This window comes from Thunnus albacares, chromosome 15 (assembly GCF_914725855.1).
Source record: "Thunnus albacares chromosome 15, fThuAlb1.1, whole genome shotgun sequence".
Classification (NCBI taxonomy): Eukaryota; Metazoa; Chordata; class Actinopteri; order Scombriformes; family Scombridae; genus Thunnus; species Thunnus albacares.
In genome coordinates this window covers 2,280,179-2,304,195 of record NC_058120.1, presented here as the reverse complement: position 1 = coordinate 2,304,195, position 24,017 = coordinate 2,280,179, and the positions used below count along the sequence as shown (strand labels likewise).

The window sequence follows — 24,017 nt, the reverse complement described above, 5'->3', positions numbered from 1 at the left end:
AACACATCTAAATGAATAAATCACTCAATTATTATACCCTGCACATGATAAACAGATTAGAAAATGGATTGATGGATTCCTCCTCATACAATCACTTCTGGTAGTAAAAGTTAATGTGGTGCTGCACCCATAATTATCACACATATTACAAGTCTGACTCTCCGCTGTGCCAAGATGTCAACAACACCTGTGGATGCTGCCTTCACTAACAGGATTAGTCTGTGTAAAAGAGCTAACAAAGGACTTTTTGTCATGTTAGCAGAGAAGAGGTGGTCCTGAACATTGAATATGAAAATAATCAGCATGTTTTCCACTATGTTAATATTGCTTGTGTGATACCCAACCTGTGTCTGATCTGAACCGCCTGACAAACAGCAGCATGAGTGAACACAATTAACATTATTGTTTCGTGATGCACAATCATTTGCTCTGAGAATGACACAGTTGTAGCACTTCCTGACATACAGGTGCATCCAGACCAGCAACATTATTTTTCCCCTCTTACAGTGAGGATCAAGTGAGCTTACTGAAGTGACTGCCAACATGTTTAACATGTGCACACACGTACTCACACACGTTTCCTGTTGTAAAAAAATCAAGTGTCAGTGATTTGAGACATCCCATCAGGAAATCACACCATTACATGAAGCATAAAAGTGATTTATTTTTAGTCATTTACTAAACTTGATATTATTCTTTACCTCCTTTCCATCCATCTCTCTGAGCAGTTTGTCTAAGATAAGCACTCACTGACTTTGAGTGCTTGTCATGCAAACAGAGCAGGCTCAGCTGAGATACCAACCACAGCCTCTTGACAGCTATATGAACTATGTGTTTAACATGATAACTCTTTTATAACGTTTTTGGGCGTCAGAGAGGTGGAGGGGAGGGTGCAGAAGGAGTAAGCAAATATAACTAAGAGGCAGTTAACTCTATGGAGGCTGTAAATGAACACACGTCTATTAAAAGAACTAGACAGGCAATGACTTTTGTAGGGTTTTCTGGCGTCAGTGTCTCTTTGCTCTGTGAAGCTTAACCAAAGCACGTCAATTAATTGTCCTGTGTTCCCTCAGAGGGAGGATTCATGGATATAAAAGACAATTATGCATCTGACAGAAACAGTGGTGATCACACACACACACAGCACGTATTTTAAACACTGTGGCTCATTTAAGCTATCTTTAGATAACAAAGTAGGATCTGGTCCATCTTATAATTGTGTGCAGACAAGGAACAGGTAAAAGGCCGGGCTACCTGAGCTTCTTGTACGCCTGGTAAAGTAAAGCAGGGCAGAGCAAACACAATCACAACTGTGGTAACCACTACGCAACAAGTAAATATTACCACAACTGCCTGCCAGAGCTTCCATCCACTGTTGAAGACTTTAAGACAGGAGTTCTCCACTTGTTTTGGCACAAGAGCCCAATTTAAGATCTGAACATTTTTAGACCCTGGCTATTTATAGTATACCATCTTTGCTAGTGGATACCTTTTTAATAACAAACAGGCAAGAGTTATGAAAGGACTGTTTTTAAAATCACTACTAGGCTACATAAGAGTCCTAAAGCACATGTCAACACAAATATTCATTTGAAGTCACCATGTCTACAACAGTCCCTGCAGCCTGCAGTCAGGTGGTCATCTGTCATGTTTAACTTGGACTGGTACTTTGATTTCATGCGTACCAGAGCACTACTGCTAATACAGCTTCACGCAAGTGTGTGCTTGCAGGGGAAACCATAAGTAAAACTAAAACTACTTGTAGTGCTTGATCAGTGCCCTTTCACACTGGACAAAAAATCTGGCTTTTGTCTTAAGTGTGAAAGGGTACAATCAGCATTCATTCCTGGGTCAAATGACTCTGCAGTAGTCACGGATATTTATCGGCTCCAGCTCCGATCGGTAGTCATGGAAACATGACACATGGGAACGCCAATTTTTGCCCCTTTTCTGGCTGCTCTTTCATCTGTTTCTATTTGCAGATGTCACATAGGGTCTCATCCATATATTCCTGTATGGTCTCTGTGTAATAACAACGTAATACCCACTTTGTTATTACAGTAACAAACATATGGTCTCATCCATGTTTACATATGATCAGCATGCTAGGCTAACAGTCCATCAGCTCTGCGACTTTATATCTGTGCTATGACGTCTTTCAGAGCACACAAACACTGTAAACACACTTTTCACCTGCCCAGCATGGTCCTGTTAAAGTGGAAACACCGCGGCTACACCGTATTTTTATACAGTCTATGGGGTACAAACAGCATGGCACGGCTATGCTAACGATGCTAGCCATGCTAACTAGCTGCGAGCCGTGACATTGAACCAGAAAAAAAGCAGAAAGGCAAACTCGTCTACTGGCAGTAGGAAAGGATTCAATTGCCTATTTTTAGCTCGTTTACCAATGTTTAACAAACCTGCATATACATGCTAATTTTGGTGTAAAAGGGTGTAAGAGTGCCTGTCTAACTTTTTTTACCACCTGTGCTAACCTATTTCCAGAGGGACTCTGTAGCAAGGATAACCCAACATACTTAAAGCAATCTGTTTTTTAGCATGTTTTAATGTTTTCCAATTTGAATTAAACTTCTTGAAAATGAGTTTGATTTACAAGGACCATGTATTTACTTTATTTATTTATTTTTTTAGCAATTATCTTGCAACCCCATTTGGGAAAAGATGCTTTGGTGTAACTGACTTAAAGAAATGAACAGTTCTGATTTCATACCTCAGATGAATACAGTCTCTTAAACCTGTAACATTGCCACCATGTCAGGCTGAATTCCACAATAACCATTTTTCTACCTGCTTTCATTCGAGTGTCTGAATAAAATGACATGGGAAGTAGAGGACCCCCTTTTTTGTACCTCAGTGTTTAGCTGAGAGCGTTCGTTCTCACTGGGTGCCAATTAGAGCCATGAAGACGACTTCTTCCACACTGATAAAACGGTAAAAAGGAAAGCCTGCAGACGTGCTGGAACCACCTACGCAAAACCCAAATTCAGAGCAGGAAGTCTTTGAGCACAGACCCAGGAGATGAATGATACCAAGTGATAAATGTTCCCTGAGTATCTCCTCTCTTTTAATGATTCTAGTTGTTTTGTATTTTAGGTCCCCATGTGCCTCTCAACATCATAATCAGACTGGGAACATGAATGTAAGTTTGTGTCAGAATGCCTCTCATGGTAACCGCTAAAATATGAAGAATAACATGTGGGCTTTTTCTTGAAATATTCATCAGCAGCATGACAGGGGTTTCCCTTTAGACTGCACTGCTGCATCATCCAGCAGTATTACATAACTGCAGCCATCAGAGAGAAGCTCTTTGAACTCCTGCCTATTGGAAGAAATCATCATCATCTTACCTGGTGGGCATCAACACCACATCATTTCACATCCGTGTAAGGTTATAAGAAAGATGTATGTTTGCATGTCAGTTACCATTACCACACCATTATCTGAATTATCATCATTTTTACTACAGGCTATGAAATGTTAAACCCTATCTAGGCAAATAATCTTTTGTGTAACTACATCCTAGTTTCAAATATATATATTTTCTCAATTGTAAATGGCAATTGTAAATTACTACTACTAGTAATAATAATACAATTAATATATTAGGTAAGTAATTAATAAGTTCACACTCAATCATTTATATTTATTTATAACAACATATTACATAGAATTATACACATTTTTCTACATTTATTACATATATGTCTAATATACAATTGTTTTGATTAATTTATAGTTTATATACAATCTGGGTGTAATATTTGGTATTATTCAGCACTAATAGAGTGGAAATGACCTCGTTCATCAAAAAAAAACTAAAAGTTTCTAACTAAAAAAGTAAAACGTTTTGCTAGTGAAGTGAAATGAAGTGAAATGTTAAAGTTACTAAAAGGAATTTTTAACTTATGAAACCGTCTCGTGATGCCTCCTCACTATTCATCCTGCAAACAGCTGTGTTTAAAAAAGAAAAATAGTATTCAAAATAAGTAGCATCCTTCTTTCACTCGCTTCCAAAATAAATGCACATGCTAGCCAGATCTCTATGACACGAAGCAGTGGTGCTCATGGGAAATGCAGTCTTCACTCTCCACTCTGGGAAACACTACTGCTTTTGTCTACAGGGGCTGACAAAATCAACACAAAATGAAAGTTCTTGTAGTAACTTCGAGTTTACCCTACCAAATCATTTGGACTCGTCATAGCAGGAAAAAGTACAATAAAGATAACTCTCTTCTATTTACTGAGCCATTGTTAATGTTATCATTCACACCTGTTAGACAAGTCAACATGTCTGCTGTGAGAATATCCATATCAACTTCCATGGCAATCTGATTAGTGATCGCCATTCTCTGCACCAACGTGTCGGACAGACAGAAAGCGACTGACGTTGCAAAAATAGATGGTTAGATGGGACATTGTCTGACAAAGCAAGATTACATAACCTGACTCCAAAAGCTCTGCACTTTATAGAATCACAGAGCAGTGATCAGACAAAGAGACTGTCCAACAACAGAGACTGCTAGCTTCAGTGGCTCTGAATGGCTAATCAATCATTTACAGGAGAGTCATCCAGTCTGTCTCCTCATGTCTTTCTCACTCACCAATTCATTCATTATAGGAATAAACTAAACATATACAGTAACTGTCCACACTTTTCACTCACAATAGTACGATCAATAAAGTTATTTTTAAATAACCTCAACTTGGAACAGAGAGGTTATTTTTTATGAGTAATCGTTAACGCTGACACATGACTAACATCATGTTCACCTTATAAAGATGTCTATAAACTGTAATAAAACTGTAAAAGAAAGCACTGCAGGAGCTAATATCTATAAATGATTGGATGGAATGAAAACAGATAAGACGTGGGCCAATCACCATCTGTACATTTCAGTTACTCACCAAGCTTATCTGTTGGAAAGGGTTAATAAGTCATGGAGCAAGGCAGTTTAAACAGAATGAGACTGAGTTTGCTTTACGTATCCAAACAGTCTACTTTGAGGATTATTTTTATGCTTAAATCACAAACTTGGATAATAAGCAGGTATGATGCAACTTCCAAACAGTCCCAGTGACAGTCTGTGCTGCTTCTTCTATGTTTATATTCACTCTCCTGAACTAAAACAATGACAAGATGAAACTTATCCAGATATGAGCACTTATTTAAACTCAAATGGGTTGAAGGAAAATTCTGGTTTATTTCAACTCAGGTCTTGTGTAGGTTTTTGCGTAGTCTTCATCATCATCATCATTATCATTTCTGTCAGTTATAATAACTGCACCCACTAAACTGTCTGATCTTGTTTCTTGCCCTGTCTGACTTCTCTTCAGTGATGTTACATTCTCACATCTCAGCAGCTGAGTTGACCGACAACTGTTTGTTAAAATGATGTCTCTGTTCTCTAAAAGATCTGACTGGTGGCATACTGTGATAACAGGAGTTATAAGAAAAAAAAAGTGCTATTCAAATCTATAATATTACTTATTTTGGTAGTTGCAAGATGTGAAAAGAGCCACATTTTACTTTGAATTTCCAGGAAATTAAAACAAATACCTTAAAGTGTTCTTAACTACAGAATATGGTAAATAAATATGACACGATTTTCTGTTCATTTTTCAAGACAAATAATTAATAAGAGCTTCTGTAAGTAGTAAAGTTGAGTTTGATTTATTGTTACTACAGTGCTGTTTTTTGTCTGAACACCTATCTGTTTTGTCTCAGAGACTAATTTTTCTACAGCCAGTAGAGAATACTACAGAGTCAGCAGAACGCTTCTTCCTCTGAACCATCTTTTTTTAGTTGCACAACAGAAACACGATCCTTCCCTCTAATCTAGTCAGCATGTTTGTGTGATCACTGGTCAATGGCCGGAGGCAAGCGCTCGCCCTTGTGTCATTGCCCCTGGACCAAACACTGTCTGCTTAGCACACTGTCACAACTGAAACTGAACGTGCCTTTTTTTCCCTGCTTTCTGCTTTTTCTGTTTTGAAAGCATTTAAAGTGACAAGGGGTCTATTAAAGGAGAGGTTCACACATTTTCAAGTCTGTCTTAAAACAACAGTCAGGTGTCCATATGAACAGTGAGAGAGGTTTTCCTCACTGTAATCATTCCTCCTGTTCATACTGGATATTAAAAGATCCTTCAAATGTGATTTCAATGTGAGTGATGGAAACCAAAATCCACAGTGGGCCCTTGACCTTGAAAACGTCCTTTAACAGCAGCTCAATTAAAGAGCAACTAAGTGGTTCTTTGCACACAAGAACATTATTTCTTCATAGTCAGATGATGGAAGATGTTTTGTCCTGTCAGGTATATAAATTGTATGTTTGCGTTGACCTATCAGAGTTCTCTGTTCGTGTGGAGAGGTGTGCATCTAGATGGGAGAAGATGAGAAAATGCCAAAATGAGTAGAAGCAATGTTTTGCCTGTGTCATGGTGAAGCCATTTATTTGCTGCTTCCAGCGAGGCATACTCTTGGAAAAAAGGGGCCAGACGTCAAAATGGGAGTTTAAGCTGAAGCTTTACAGGCTGTAGCACTTTACTGGCGAGTACAAGTGAAAGATAACTGCTTTAGCTTCGGACATTTCCACATGGAAACGGACCAGGTTTGTGTCTCTGAGGTGGTCGTGAACTGAGAGTGACGGGAGACAGAATTGGTTGAAGAATAAGAAATACATGTTTCAAACTGATTCATGTATTGGCCATTAGCCAATTAAGTGTTTGGTGTGTTTCCGGCCAGGGAGTCATCAGTGAGAAGACCTAGGAAAGTTGCGTCTGAGGACAGACAGCGCAGACATTGGTTGTGTCAGGAGTTGAATGGAGTTCATTTGGGATCGGGATCGAGTTGTACATTGAGATGGTGGTGGTTGTTCAGGTAGACAGCATGTCGTGAGGGATTCTAAGGGAATTTGAACCAACGGTTTCCCTGCCATCTAGACTAAACTCCCCCAGTGACTCATCTCATCCATCCCTGCTCGTCTCTGCACACTGATATATTGTTCTTGTTTCTACTATTATACCAAGGACCGACGTATATTGACTTGTCTTCTTGAACTGAATGGTGAATGTGTGACTGTTAAAGTAATCCAGTCCAATCTGTTAGTGGATGATTATCTGCTACTGTGTATGGGAAATTACTCATGGAAATTCATAAACATGGACACTTTATAGACTGAGACAAAGATTTAAGTTGAGACATTGTGTTTCATACAGGAATATAAGTGGAATATTTGATTTCCTATGTGAACTGTTGAACATTCACTGGTTTTGTTAGAAAAACTCTGGTGTAAGAAAAGATTGAATTACAACTTTCATATTCATTCATTCATTATTTCATTGTTGCTCAGTATACTGGTTCATGTTGTTGGTTAAGGACTTACTTTGGAGTAGAGGTGTCTCACCTTCCCTGCCAGATATAGAAAGGGGGGGGAGGGTTTGTGCTGAAGTTAGCTTGAGTTAACAGGCTAGTGCACACTTACACTCCAGGTAGCTCCCGTGTTAGGAGGGGGTTCTGGAGCCCACTTTGACATACTTAATAGTGTTAACATTAATAACACTGCATACCAGGGTAGGTAAAAACATACTTACAGATGTAGGTAATGAGACCAGTTGTATTGGGGTCGGGGAATTACATCTTGTTTCGCAGTCATTCAAGGTAAGTGAGTAATGGTTACACCCCTACAAGGCAGTGGTTTAACTCCCCCGCTACACTTCATTGAATTCCATCAGTGACTGGTTTCAAACTCCATCAGAATATACAGCAGAAAGCTTTAGTTTAGCCTTAGAACATTATTGGACATCTCCACTGCAGCATCAAAGAACTGTTTATATATTAGGTAATGCAGCGTAAGGAAGACCAGTCGTTTTCTGTTTCTTTTCATGCCTTGTCAGACTCAAGAAACACGTAGAGACACTTTATAACCACAAAGACACCTGAAAATAGACAGCTGTCTTACTGCAAGGCAATAAAGATGGGGCTCAGGAAGGGTAAGAATTTAATCAACAGTATGGATATGACACCACAAAAGATGATTTATGGATTAATGCTAATATTCTATCAACGTTTCTAGGCCACAGTAAGTTCTGCAGTCAGCAGAGCATCAGGATAAGGGTGTAAGGGTGTCTTCTAGCAAGGCTGGCTCTCAGCTGTCAGTCAGCCGACCACATGGGAAACCCCCACTCAGAAGCTTGAGGCTGTTTCTCACAGAAAAAGTGAGGGTAATTCAGTTTGACTGACAATATACACATTCTTAAAAAAGAGGTAAATGTATAGGAGCATGTGTGTTTGTCTGACATGAGTCAGTCCAGGCGGAGGCTACTTGTTTGTCTCTCCTCTTCAGCTGTATCCAGACACCACCGACATTCAGCTCTCTGTCTCTGCAGACTGTAGTTCAGAGCAAATAAAATAAATATATGAAGGCTAGAGACATGTTAGAAACAGACTGGAACCATTAAGCTCTATATTACAGTGGCCCTGAGAGCTCAACACACTGCAACTTAGAAAACACATGCAAATAGATGAAACAAAAGCAAATGAAGAGAACATCTACACCAGTTTGACAACACATATGAATCATTTCAATAAAAGAAATGCTCCATGTGTTGTAAAATTGGTGTTTTCTTCATTTGCATTTTATCTATTTGCATGTGTTTTTTTAAGCTGCAGTACGTTGAGCTCTCAGGGCCACCGTACTTTCTACCTGACTGCAGACAGACAGACATAAGACAGCCAAGGTGATAATGAGTCTTTGATCTCTTAGATCAAATCAGAGAAAGTGTCTTTGAGGAAGCTCCTGTCTGAAATGTTCAACTATGCTGCTGAGAGCTCAACACACGGCAAACTGACTGATGTCATCCTGCATCAACCATCTTCAACATTCCAAACAGATTACACAAAGCAGCCGCATCTGAAAAGAAGCTCATGGGTAAGATTAAAATGATAAGCTCACACACCTGAGAATAAAGAGCAACTGCAATCCTAAGAACAAAAAAACTAAGCATTGAGTTAAAAAAAGGAGGACAGATCTGGGTAAAAAAAAAAAAAAGCAGGTTTACAAGATAAACTGAGCATTTTCAGTTCACATAAACAAAGATGGCATAAAACCTTTTCTGACTGCAAGGGGAAAACGAAGTGAAAGACCAGGAGAGAGAGATAGCAGCTCAGGTTGAATCAGTGGAAAATTGAAAAGCAATCCCTGGTGGGTGGGTGTTTTTCTGTGCCGCTCATACCTGCTCAGCGAACACCCCCGGGGGCCGCAGGTCAACCTGAGAGCGTCGTCTCTTAGAAACACTGCGTGGTGAGGCACAAGGCTCTCTGTTAGCATCTCTGTTAACCCTTCAAAGGCAGCTCTGCTTCAGTAGAGTGTGTTAGTGCCGAGCCATTTCTCTTACCCCGGCCGCGCAAAAAGCCACCTGCATCTCATAAAAACCTGCCTTCCGGACCAATCGCAGACTGCACACAAAGAGTGAGCTAACCCGGGCTTACATCACCCCTCGCTGGAGGTTTATCTCACAATATAACCACTGACCTTTTAAAAAAGAGCTGAGGTATTTTTAGAGGGGGTAAAATGGGTGTAGCTTTATAATAGAAGCACTTTCCAGACTTCTTTCGGCTCTTTCAGGGCACTTACCGGGCCGTGGCTTTACAGGTAATTGCTTGGTGGAGACACTGGGAGTGAGTTTAAGCTCTACTAGGCAAGAGGAATGTATGTCAGAATGCATCCAAACAACTAGGCTACTTGTTTGTAGCCAATCATTGTCCAGTATGCATACTTGCATATTCATAGATTGTGGATGTTTCAGTGAGGAAGGAGGAGCAGATGTCTTTTTAAGAGTAGTTTTATTGTCTTAAAGCATGTTCTTTAAATTCAGATGAAACAGGAGGGAAGTCACTAGTATTGCTGGGATATTGTTGCTGTTCCCAAATAAGGCATTGTAATTGAGGGTGGGAAATATAAACATTTTTATATTTAGAGACTTTTTACCAGTATATACAGATTACACCATGATATTTATCTGTGAAATGGTTCAACCGTAATATTTACTTAACAGCCTTAAATAGTTTTAAGATCAGTCTGTTTGACCTTATTATAGCTAGCTGTTTATTTGCTACCGTTAACTATTGTAGTCTTGGACTTGGATCATGTCCAGCTCTGCTCAGTTCTCAGTGATGTACAGTACAGTATGTGTATACTTGATATACGTGCTGCCCAACTCTGCCTTCAATTATCCACCAACACATAAATCAAATATGGTCAAAGTGTAACTCAGATGACAGCAGGTAAGACATCACAGCTGTTTGTCAGTTATGTAACCTGACAGATGTGCTCCCTGCTTTGCAGTATTATAGAGGCAGCATACCTGTAGAGTACAGAAATGGCTTATGTATGTTATTTTTGTCAGTTTGTAATTAATAAAAGACTATGTTGCATATTAAAATCAGTCATTAAACCATCCAGTCACTACAAGAAAGGGGAAAAGCATAGCTCAGTCTTAGCTGAAGTGAATATCTGTTGGAAGATCCTGTTTCTTGTAAGTGAAGAAAAGACTTTATGAAATGAGGATACCTTCAGTACAAACTCTGGAGCCCTTCCAGTTGGGTGACACTGCTGATCTCTCAACACCTCCTCCACAGAAACCAGGTGCTTATTCATCAAGTGGCCCATCAGCCCACACATGCTGAGTACCCTCAGAGTTTCAGTCCATACTTGCTGTTATGTTATAGAATTGGAATACAGTGTGTGAATGTGGCTTTGCTACTTAAGCATCAGCTCAAAGTCAAACCAGCTTAAATTGCTATAGTTGCATGTTATTTTATTACATGCTAATAAGCACAATAAAGACAAAATACAACAGAGGCTGATGGGAGTGTCATCATAATTCATCAAGAGGGGAACATGAATGTCTGTACCAAATGTCATGGCAATCCAACCAATAGCTGTCAGACATTTCACTAAAAACCACTAATGTGAACCTCATGGTGACACCACAGGAAAAGTCAGGAGATCAAATAGAGATAGAAAGTCAGTAGGAGTTTCATGGCAAGCCATCTGATAGCTGTTGACATTTCAGTCTGGAGCAAAGTGACAGACTGACAGACCAACACCCCTACAGCTACACTGCTTGCATGGCTAATAATAAAAACCTCCTCCATCTGTTGAATTTACTGAATTTGAAGCTAATCTGTGGAAATAAGAGAGTGTGACTGAATGATTGTGAATCAGTAGCTTTGCTTGTGAAGGCTGGGTGGCTGAAAGTGTGTGCCAAACAGTTGATGAATGGATACAAGGGACAGAATGACCCTTGGAAGGATCAAACCCAGAAACAATCTCTTGATCAAAGCCTGTTGGATTAGCTTTCAGCCACTGCATGGGGATAGAGGGTGGGACATTTGTAATCCAAAAGCATAATAAATCAAAAACTATTTGGCATATTGGTAAAAACCGCTCAACTACAGTATTGGTCCATAGAGCTCTGCTGTTGTTTCCACCCTCTCAACCTGTGGAGGCAGTCCTCTGTTAACAAGAGAGCTGGAGCAGAGGCTCTTATTCTCTGTACTGAAACATCAACAGAGAGAAGCACAGCAACTTTGTCTAAGCAAATGAATATTACATGCAAAGTCTGGAACTGGAAAGAAGACATGCTGTACAGGCTGCTGCAGTAGTATTTGCATAAAATCCTCTGAATTCCTCTTTGGAAATCCTGTTTGCACAGCTTTGTTGCAACTCATCCCATAATAACACCTGTTAACACATAGAAATGACAACACACCTTTTCCATAACAAACTTCAATGGGGTAGTATATTCCTAAGTAATTATGTAATGAATATAGAGCTTAATCATATGATCTGTCATCTTATGTTATCATGACATCATCGGTTGAATTACGTCATACGTCTTTCAGTCCTGTCAGAGGGGAATTCAGTGGGAACAGGCTCCTCTGTACACATTATACCAATACAACTGCTTTAATCCACTCTAGTAAGATAGGAATCACTATCATCATTACTATCATCATCACTAGTCATTAAGTAGGGAGAAAGAGCACACAGAAAATGCTGTCATCTATTAACTAAATTGATCACAACTAAACAAAAACAAGCATGTCAGAGTGAGTGACGAGGTTTTTAAGGTTCCCCCAAATCTAAGAAAAATGGATACTCCAGAGCAGGCAGCTGGACCTCATGGCTGGAGCCACTGAGACTGCTACTCTTAACATTTATTTGTAAGGAGTCGTGCCCTTAAGGTCACAGTACTCTCTACGACCAAATCAAATTAGGCAGGCTCGTGAACAGAAATAGTTGCCACATTTGGCTTCAATCACTGCTTTTAATGCACTTTGCTTTAAGTCAGCCAGCAGAACTCACCCAATACATCATCACTAGCATCTGCTCGACAGTGTCACGCCTGCTTTCTCACAGTGTATTTTTGCTTTACTTCCATGGAAATACACACGTTTTAGTTTCCATCTTATCTTCATCTCACGACATTAAAAAGAAAATTCCAGGGCTGGGTCAAAAATCTGTTGCCCAATCACAAAAAACTATTTGAAGGGGAAGTTTTACTAAATGAATTCAAGCCGGGACCAGAGTGCTGCGTACACATTTCTAAATCCAAATAATAGAGAAGAAACTGAAACAGCTTTCACAATCAAATAAATCCATTCAATAATCAAGCTTGTCTTCTAATCTTCATCATGAATCCAGCTCTAGATCTAGATTATTAGCCCCGAAGTTAGCCACAACGGGTTAGCCTAACCCGACCAGTCTCACTTAAGGTGGACTGACCTTTTAAGGTGGACCAGCAATTCTCACTCGAGTGACAATATCAGCCACTTTTAAACAGAGACTGGAGAAATGTCTGGCTGCTGAGTCCCCCCCCCCCCCCCTCCACAATTTTCAATAGGAAAAAAAAATATCCCCATGTCAGTTTTTTCAAATATCATGCAGCCTTAATGTGTGTGTTTAACATGTGCTGCCTCATGAAAAACGCTGCTGTTACACAGTAAATATCAGCCTGAGGGTTTGGGTAGAGAGAGCCTATTTGCTGTGAACAAAGCGGACATCTGAAACTGTTTACAGAGGCTTTGCTGCAGGAACAATATGGAAGAGGAAATTCAAAAAGAATGAGGGGATGAATTGAAGAAAAGGGACCTTTGTTGCCACCACCGCCCCCCTTCTAACCTCCGAATAACTCATAGCAGAGAGTTTGTGAAGGCCGAGGCTCCGTGCCATCCACTCTGCTCCTGGATGTAGGGGGGGGACTGGGCGCACGTTCAAGAACCGACACATTCAGCCCAATGTGAGCAGCAAGAGGCTGCGCTGTCACTGTTGTTTGCTGTCTGACCGTCTCGCTCAGACGCGGAGAGTCAACAGAGCACAGTGAGAGAAGCCCTCAGTGTTTGGCTTGTCTGAACTCTCCTTGACCCGCTGTAGTTTGTTGTTCAGCACGCTGGTTTACGGGGGGGAATCCTTTACACATGTTTCTGCCTCTCACAATAGATACAGGTTTGACCTCTGTGCTGCACAGGACTGCACATGGACACGCTGACAGATGGTGTACCGCACACACCTTCGCACAGTCTCAAACACCACACACACACACACTCACTCACACACACACACATTTCAATCGGGAGTCCATTTTTCAAGCAGCAGACCGGAGAGACACATCATATTGTTATTTATGTGATAAAAATGATTCCCATCACACACAGGATTGAGACACAATTCCATAGAGAGACGCAATTTCATTTCCAGTCTTTCTGGAATAATTAGCATATGCACTGAAGAAAAGGCAATGAACCATGATCATGTTCAATCTGTATCATCATTTACTTCAAATGTGTCTCTCAACAACATCTACATCAGCTAAATGTTCTGTTTAAACTGAGCCTTAAACCTTTTTAATAACAAGAAGCTTCTATTAAATCCCATTATCTCAGCTGCTTTAATTCCCTGCTAATATATCTGGTATTAACTTGCTTCTCTGAGGCTTCATTTATAGCAGTGGTATATAATTTAACCTTATATCATGACCGTAGAGAATACTCTAATACGACTGGCTGAAGGCTCTCAATATTATCTACACAGCTTGTCCTGACTGTAGCGCTCTTTGCAGCGATTATATTGTATAATCTGTCGCCTATTGAAGAGTTACAGCAATGATTTCAGCTATGCACCAGTATGGTGGTATCTGAAAAATTCATACTGTAAGGGAAATTAAAACCAGTATAGCAGATGAATCAGTATACCACCCAGCATGTTTTGGAATGTTTGTTTCTTACTATTCTTTTCTTTTTCTTTTCTCCTGAAAATACACACTATGTTTACTGGGGCATTTGGGGGCAGTACAGCATGAGTCATGCTCTTATCAAACACCTGACGATACTTTCCAAAGATTAAACGTGTTCTGCCCCTAAATACAGGTCAGAACATTCTTTAAATAGAAACTTTGTGTTGGCACTGTTTTTGTGAACCTTTGGATAAACGTTACTTTACTAACTAAGTGGGAGAAGCTGCAGCCTAGTAACAACCACAACACATAGGAGGAGTCCTCTAAGACTTCATATTATTCTGTTCTATTTTGGTCAGTTTCTCTCCAATCAAAACCTTGTTACCCTATTTTCCATCTCCATATTGTTTCCCTCCGCTATCTACTGCTGACACATTTCATGTTTCCACAGGCTGAACTTCAAGGGGCCACACAAGTGAGTTGGAATTACACGTCCAGAAAGTTGGGATTTAAAAAGATGAACGCTCAAAAAGGACAAGACAAGACTTTTAATCTCTAGATTTAGAGTTAAACCTCAAAAACTATAGATCCTACATTTCCCATAATGCAACTTAATGTCATCTTTCATTAGACCCTCGCTGCCTGTTTAAAACCCCATGCACCATGTTTTTTAATGCAGGCTTTCTATTAACAATTTGAAGTCTCCAAGTGCAAGCTGAGATAATCCCTGATGACATCATCAAAGCTTTACAGTTATCTGAAAATAATGCATGTTCTCCAGCCAATCAGAATCCAGTTTTCTACTAGCATAATCTTGTGCCAGAGCTCAGACCAGTAATGTTAACTGTTCTCAGAGAGAGAAAACTGCATCCGAATGAGGTGGGAGGCAGTGTTTGTGTGTGTGTGTGTGTGTGTGTGTGTGTGTGTGTGTGTGTGTGTGTGTGTGTGTGTGTGTGTGTGAGGGGGAGAGAGAGAGAGAGAGAGAGAGCTGTGTGGGATGTGTGATGTGGGAATGTTCAGTTCAGGGACTCCAGCACTGTACTGCAGAGGGAACTGCTCTCCCTCTCTCACCATCTCATCATGTGTTATGTAAGAGCCTCCGGGCCATTGTTTTAAAGCGCTAGCTGCTCTTCCAGCTTTCATGCTGAGAATCACACACACACACACACACTCCAGCCTCTCATCAGATGGCTCGGGCTCATATGGCAGCGTTGCAGAGAATATGGACAAAAAGTAGAAAACTTCTGCATCTTTTCAAGAGGCTGGAAAATGTCCAAGTTCACAAAGGAAAACAGCTCCGTTTATTGCCAGGACCAATGTAGAGAGCTGAAGCCCTCGTGCAACTGACATGTAGTGAATATGCAACCTAGTCATTAGTGCGCATATCCAGCAGAGACAGCACAGGTTGTGGGCTGTTGTAATATGTTTAGCACATTCTTATGGGTTTGACACTCAGTAGCTGATGCCAAATCCAATGCATTGTAACCAAAAATGCGACACTAACAAGTCTTCTGCCTGAAAAGTGACTCACGATGTGTGAACTATGTAATTTCACGCCGGTGCCTGAACCAAATCCAGGGTTTGCATAGAACAGCCAACTGAATTTACCCTGAATAGACACACAAGCCTATGACAAATATAAGAAGTATCAGCAGTATTCCATTCTAATACATTTCTGTCTTCTTTGTATCGTCCCTGACTTCAGATTGTGACTCACGGTTGTGTGTTTCCAGGGCAACAGTTGCTCACCAGGTGCAATAAGATACACAGTTCACTTTAATCTACTTGTGTGTGTGTTGTCACTGGCACACGTGGGGGCGGACCACTTTATCCATCCATCTCCATCCAGCATCTATCATGTTTCAAGCCCATTAGGAGGAAGGAAGCCTTCATCACATACAGTCATGGTAGTGAGGAGCATCACGCTAATCTTCTGCATAAGGTTTGGATATTTAAAGTGAGACTATGCAACTTTTGAAAGAAGAAATAATACATTCTTCATCTTAAAAATGAAAAGTTGAACTTATAACGATTAAAACACGTCTTTGCTCAGTTTATAGTCAGCAGTTTTACTGCTACAGCTTTACTTTGTCTGGTATACCTGTAGCTTATGGTGGCTAATTTTAGCAAATGTTAGCTAGCTTAAGATAGATTTTACTGTATAACATTATTGAGTCAGTTTGCTGACTCTTCTCTTTTTGTGCTACTGTTACTCTATGTCAGCAGTTAGTTTTTAGCCAGTTAGCCAGTTTTTCCAGGATTTTTCACTGGGGGTCTTGTGCATATGAAACTCAGGACTAGATGTTTTATTTATTTCTTTTTATAACACTGTTTTGGATTGTATCAGATGTCAAGTTTCACATTAGTAAGTTACAGCTCATTTAAAACGCATTTGGCTAACAATGACTCATATGTGAATGTTCTTGTGTTGCACTTCCTTATTGATGATCTACACATGATAAGCCTGCTTCATTTATGGTTGATTGAAAATTCTGTTTTTGTTGCCTTAAAAAAAACATGACATCAATACACGTACTCTATTAGACAGCCAACTATCTGTTTTTGAAAAATAAACCTGTTCTCCAATAGATTACAGTTGTGGAATTAAATCAGTGTTAGAATTGACACATTAAAATATAATTCCTGGTAGTCATAGTTTTAAGAAAAAGATGCAACAAGGTGATACTGTATTCACCGGGATTCACATGAGCCTTGTGTTTATTTTGTTGTCTACAGAAGACTTTTGGAAAATGATGCAAAAGTTTTGATGTAAGCTAGCTTTCATATACGGGCCAAGTATTTTTGCAGGAGGGACAGATTTGGCTCACGGGATGCTATTTGCCTACCACTGCCTTATGTTTTAGCATTAGCATTATCCCATAATTATCACTGTAATCACAGTGGCTGCTGTTGTATAGTCTCTCTTTAAAGGCTCTTGTCTTTACTCTTCAGTTCCCGTCAGTACCAGGAGGCGTATTAGTGACTTTCAGCTCGTTGTCTTGGTTTCATACATGCAGCTGACTGTTTTTGGTTCAGTCTCAGTGTTCTCAACAACCTGTTTTTCATTGAAAACGCTCTGTACACTACCTGCCCAGCACCAAACAACACAAGTTAATGAGATATCATCATCTATGATCTATCACTAACAGTCCTATCATTTAATACTCCATCTCAGCCTACTGTTACACTACTCTGCATCAACACATGATATGCAGAGATGGTGTGAATGTAGTCTGGTGTTTTTAGAGGCCTACTTGTTACAGGCTTTGGGATGAACTGGGTTAGAGCCAAACAAAGCTTTCATTCTCACCACACTCATTAAATCAATTACTTCCACTTTAAAGAGCAATTATTGTTAGTCTGCTCCTCTAGTCCTTGTTAAGCCCTGTTTGGCACACTGGCAACACATACAGTATATTAGATATTCCCACAAGATTTACAGGATCACTCCAGTTCAACAGCTGAACAAAGACATGTTGGCCTGTATGTTAGTGTTCCAGTGTGGTCTGCAACATGTACCAAAATAGTATATTATCTCTGGTGCATTTATAGTAATGTCTTGCTAAATGAACCAATAGATAAATAAACTTTACTTTTCAAACTAATGGCAATAAAGGAAAAACTCCCTCATGACAAAAACCTTGTTCAGCAGAAAATTGAAAAATGATATGACCTGAGTACAGTCATATGATAACACTTAAGTTATTAAAATAAATGTTTCCCAGGTCAAAATGAACTTCCGTGCTCATGTGATGTAACTTGCTGGATCTTATTTGTGTGAATATCTGGTGTGACATCATTCCACAAACTTCCTGTGGCATCAGTGAAATTTGATATCTAAAATAATATCAGCCATGAACAACAGGTTTCACTGTCCGTCCATCAATATCAAAAGTAACTTCTTTCAACCTGCTGCAATCCCCAACAGTCGTACAGGAATAAATCTAGTGGAGGAGAGAAAAAGAGAGAACAAGTTCTACACCCACAGGAGCAGAAAATAGACCAGAATGCAATGCAGCTACATGAGAGGGAAGGTTTCCATCACTCAGTAGCTGCTTGGATTACCAGATTCACATTTTGTTCCCACATCAATTCTTCATTGAATACAACAATGTCCCCCTCCACCCCCCATCTCTAGAGGTTGTTTAGAGGAATTCTGGGATCTGTAGGATTACTATTAAACACAGAAGGAGATATTTTAGACCTAATATCACACCCAATATCTCTGCTTTGCCACCCAGGTACACCCAAGTACAAATACAGGTTCAAACAGGTTCTGCTTTACCACTCTAAAAGAGACTTTAAGGGGTATTCCACTGAATTTAAAACCTCAAAGTCAGTTGTACTGTTGTATAACGCTTTCTGTGGCTCTGGAGAAAAATATCAAATACACAACCACGCACTGCTTCCTACCTCGTTCAGATGACAGTTTCTCTGTAAACAGTCAAGTTAAAATTACTGGTCAGAGCCGGATTCTGATTGGCCAGATAAGGTGCATTATTTTCAGACTGTACGGCCCTGATGATGTCATCAGGATCATCTCAGCTTTGGGTGTGGAGATAACAAAAAGTTTGCCTTAAAACTAGGAGTGTGGAGTTTGACAGACATGGGAATTTACCAGGCAGAGACGGTCCAATGAAGGATGCAGTTGCATTATGGGAAATGTAGAATCCAGTGTTTTTGGAGTTTCATCCATCTACTAAAATCCTCAGATATCTCAGCTTCTATTACCATTCATTAAGTCCCCCAACTGTATGGTAGTGCAGTGCTAACTGACTTTTTGCAAAGACCATGACATCTACTCTGACTGTACATGTTTATAATGACCATGATACTCTCATTCTGCTGCTGATTTGACGTTGTTAGACATTTGCTGATCTGACATTTGACAGACACCCATAAACACACCACACACAGACACACACACAATGCCAATTACATAATCTGCCAGGTATATAGAGTAAAATCAATATTGGAAAAGTTGTGAATCATCTCTCCACATACTCTGATTCCACCTTCTCATAAGTGAATGATTTCTTTAGTCCTCTATGACCGTAAACTGAATATTGTAGTTGTGGACTGTTGGTCAGGACAAACAAGACATTTGAGGACATCAGCTTGGACTTTAAAGAAAATGTGATTGGCATTTTTCACTATTCTGACATTTTATCTACAGCTTCATTTTATAAACCAAACAACTAATCGATTAATCAATAATGAAAATAATCATTAGTTGCAACCCTGAATATCTCTATGAATCCATTGATTTCTACATGATGGAGAACAATTCATAGGCTGTTCAACTGTCGACTAATCAGTGAAATGGTTAATACCTTCTAAAATGAATCTTCCGCACATATTTAAAGTGTGTCTGCTTGTAGTAATGCTTCTACATGAACTTTACACTACAACTGTTTTCTCACTCTGTGCTCTTCATGAATTAAATACCTCCAGACCAGAGCGGCCAGTTCTACTGTTGTGTGTAAAGTCCTCTGCAAACAGCGCGGTTATAAAAGGACTCAGAGCTCACACTGGGACACAGTGCAGACCTGTTTGAGGCAGATCTGGAAAGTTTGGGACTCTGCGGGCTGCTGTGATGTGATGAAAATCATAGTCTCAAAAGTTCCCAACATACCAACCCCATTCTGTGCGTGAGTCGCAGCATGCACACAGTTTTGCACTGAGGTCGTGCATGCGTGGCCAGGCCACTCACCGCGCTCCCACAGCTCCGCTCTGTTATCAAACAGTCAAAACAGCAGGATGCTCCTACCTTGCAGGTTCTGTACTCGGATGTCGCTGATCTGTCCGATAAATTCCTCCCGCTCGAACCAGTCCTCCCACTCGTGTCCAGCCATCTGGACCCGCGGAGAGTGCTGCAGGGATCCCGGGCAGGAACACTCAGAAAGCTCCCCGGCTGGAGGAGGCGAAGCTGCTGCTGCTGCTGCAGCGGGCAGGCGGGCTGTCTTATTGTCCTGCCGGCCGACCGGGACCCATGCAAGCCGGGCACACAAGGCTGAGATGACGGGGAGCGGTGACTCAGTGGCCGGACATGGCTGGTGTTTGCTGCGGACTTCTCTCCTTCACAGCGCTGCGCTGGTAGCGATGGAGCTGTGTGAGGAGAGCCCGCGGAGATGACTGGAGAGCAGGGGGAGGAAGGAGCTGCAGCACCTGGTTGGTATTTCCGAGGTGGGATGGAGCTGATCCAGACCCCGCCCACCTCTCTCTCTCTCTCTCTCTCTCTCTCTCTCTCTCTCTCTCTCTCTCTCTCTCTCTCTCTCTCTCTCTCAGTCCCATTCAGTTTAATTCAAAGGGGCTTTATTGGCGTGGGAAACATACTGTATGTTTACAAAACCAAAGCAAGTGTGAAATAAAAACAACATAAAATGTGCATAAACAGAAGAATTATGATTTCGCCTCTAAGACAGACAGATAGATAGATAGATAGATAGATAGATAGATAGATAGATAGATAGATAGATAGATAGATAACTTTAACTTAAAATAAAAATAGAAAAATGTAAATAAAAATAGATACAAATAAGAGAGAACTCTGCAACAATTTTCTCTCTCTCTCTCTCTCTCTCTCTCTCTCTCTCTCTCTCTCTATCTCTCTCTCTCTCTCTCACACACACACACACACACCAGTAATCAGCAAGGAAGAGGCTGTGTGTTTAAGTAGCCTTGTGTTTAGCCTGTTGTGTGTTTAATGATCTATTTTAAAGATGACAGAAGACGTCTTTGTATAACTTTGGTGTGGCCTGGCATCCTTTCAAATCATTTCATATCAGTGGTCATGCAATACCTGAGTGTAGATAGCCTTCCAATACTAACACTGCTTTTTTATTATCTTATTTTGAAAAATCTAACAATGTATTCAAGTTCCAACTATTCTGATAATCCATTTATAGATTTATGAAGAACTTTACCTAAATAAAGTACAGTCTAAAATTGGGAAAATTCAAACAGAAACTTACTGATGAAAGTATGAGATCATAAATCTGACTGGACATTCAGTGGCAGCTGTTTTCTATACTCGTTGCTATGGACACATATGGACATGAGGTAATAATTCCTCTGCTGCAGCACCCCATGTTTACTGTCTGGTCATTTGAAGGAATACAGAACATAAAAGCACAAAAGTGAAATAAGATTAGGCAAGAAAAAGGTTTTTTGGACCAGATTTTTTAGAAGGATACCCTTTTAAAGGCCAACATCACTTAATGAATTGGGATATTGATGTTGTGTCTTTGTCCTGCATATTCAGCTTCCAGATAACAAAGCAACAGTTAATGAAATGACCTCAAACCAGTTGTTCCACAGTGAAGCGGAGCTTTCATACCACCTGGAATTGGGAGTTCCCGGGCAACGGATCAGTTGTCTGATTTGCCCATTTTGGTAATGCAGCTTTGAATACAAAAGCTGGTATATATTTTTTCTGTAAATCAAACCATTGCAGACTGATGTATTGTGGTGTGTCCTCCAGCAGGATCCAGATGTTCATGGGAGGGGGCATCACATGTGGAGTCAACTTTAGCTCTAGAATGTGTACATACAGTAAAAACCCAGATTGTGAATCTTGAAGACCAACTGAAAAACATTTGAAAACTGATCAAAAGAATGAATATAGTCATTTTGTTTGCCAGCTAATTATACATAAATGACATCCAGAAGTATAAACTATTCCTAAAGGCATTATAGTTTGAAACAAATCATTTCCAAGGCATCCTTTTGAAGGAGAAACCAATACAGCATTATAGTATTATATGAGGTATTGATTAGTTGATTAAATGATGAATTGATTAGCTGATTGAGAGAAATTCGTTGCAGCCTTTTTTATAATTGATGAATTATTTATTTCTCAAGCAAAAAATGTCAAACTTTCTCTAGTTCCAGATGTGAGGATTTTCTGCTTATTTCTGTTTTATATCCTTTTAAATAAAAAATATCTTTGGGGTTTTCACTGTTTGACAGTTTGAAGAAATCATCTCTGGCTCTGAGAACTTTCTCAGTATTTTCTGACATTTTATTTGAGAAGAGAATCCACAGATTATTCATTAGTTATAGCCCTGGAGGATATGAAATGGAATATCCCAGTATTTATAATAACAGAGTGTGTGAGAGAGACAGAGCTATTTCAAATCTGCATTACTCAACTGCTATTTACATCCCATCTTTGGAGCACATCGTCTATTGTATCCCATAGCAACAGATACAAGTGTGATGTTGATAACGGTTAGGATGATCAGTGCTGCTTTTGCTTTAACTGTATACATAGTATATAGTATATATACTTCATACATGCATCATACCCACACACACCTATGTACAGTAGATATCTGCACAGATACCGACAGCCACAATAAGAACGTCCAGTTAACAGTCCACTAACCCTTATAATAATATAAATATAATAACACCTGTAAATTTTATTCCACTTTTTCTTTGGCATAAAAATGTAAAATCTCTGGCACAAAGCAAACGCTGTCAACCAATGTAGTATTGGTCACCAAAAACTACAAAAAAACCTTTATTAGAAAGGAAGTTTAATATTTTATGTCTTCTATGTTTTTGCTGGTATAATAAGAGCTCCTCATGCAAGTAGGATTATGTGAAAACAAGTCATTATTTTCTGTTCTACACTGCTTTGCTGATACCTCTAATTTCATTTTTGCATGAACAGCAGCTGAACAAGGATTCAACGTGAATGTGCGGCTGAATAATTGCGATGCATCTCTTCCTGTGCTGCGGTCATTAAGTCCAGACTGAAGCTGTGTCTGCTTTCTGTACACTGTCACCACACGGGAAATAAGGATCATATTAGTGAAGCGTGTTTATACACTTGAGACAGTCATGTTTGAGTTTACACTGGTGCTACAAGGTTAAAGAGGTGTGTGTGTGTGTGTGTGTGTGCAGACAGACTGGCACTGCATCTAAAAACTTTCAATGGCGACTTTTTATGTTTGAGCAGTTTGGACGATCGAAGGACGAAACAAAACCAGCTCAGTTTAAAGGTTTCTCCTGTACAATCAGTAAGACTGAACAGTGAGCAGAGCCAGGCTAGCTGTTTCCAACTGCTTCCAGTCTCCATGCTAAGCTAAGCTAACAATGTTCTTACTCCAGCTCTGACCTCAACACACAGACATGAGACTGATATTAATCTTCTATGTATCTCACCCTCAGAAAGAAAGCAAATAAGTGTATTTCCCAAAATGTTGAATTCTCTAATACTTTAATTACATAATAAATAGATAATGATACAATTAGATCAGACTGATTATTAAATCAAAAGTCAGTTGAAAGATTTGAAGTAATGCCCAGAGTGGCTCAAAGTGAAATGAAGGCGCGTCCATGCGAGTTGAACATGTTTCCACGTGAGCAAAATTTCGTAAATCGTAAAAAAGACTTTACGAATCTGTTTCATAAACGTACAGAAGCTATAGATGAACACAAACACACAGAAACACTCCACCATTACTACAGTACATCTGCTGTTAGAGACAAATAAACAGTCCAGAATGAAAGTTTGTTTCTTTCTGTCTGAACTAGGGATGTGCTGAGGGCCCGGTATTTGTATTTGTTTCTCTATTTGTTGAGGCAGCAAAATTATTTGTATTTGTATTTGTATTCAAATAAAAGTGGAGAGAGCCTTAAAAATCCCGTTTTTGTTTTTATTATGCTTTTGATTTTAGAAAATTAAAGTGTTACAATAAGTGTTCATGAAGTGTTCCCTTGGGAGCGCTTCATTTGTGTCAGTAG

At 39.8% G+C, this 24,017-nt stretch overlaps 1 protein-coding gene across 2 annotated transcripts in view; it reads right to left on the bottom strand.

Annotated features, from left to right (window-relative positions):
- The window catches only part of clmna (calmin a), a 50,086-nt gene extending 29,632 nt beyond the window's left edge, over positions 1–20,454 (bottom strand). For both annotated transcript variants that reach the window (XM_044375219.1, XM_044375220.1), the window contains exon 1: positions 20,032–20,454. In XM_044375219.1, coding sequence (XP_044231154.1) covers positions 20,032–20,116 — 85 coding nt within the window. In that variant the 5' untranslated portion in view covers positions 20,117–20,454. The remainder of the gene's footprint in view (positions 1–20,031) is intronic.
- Positions 20,455–24,017: the final 3,563 nt, after the last annotated feature.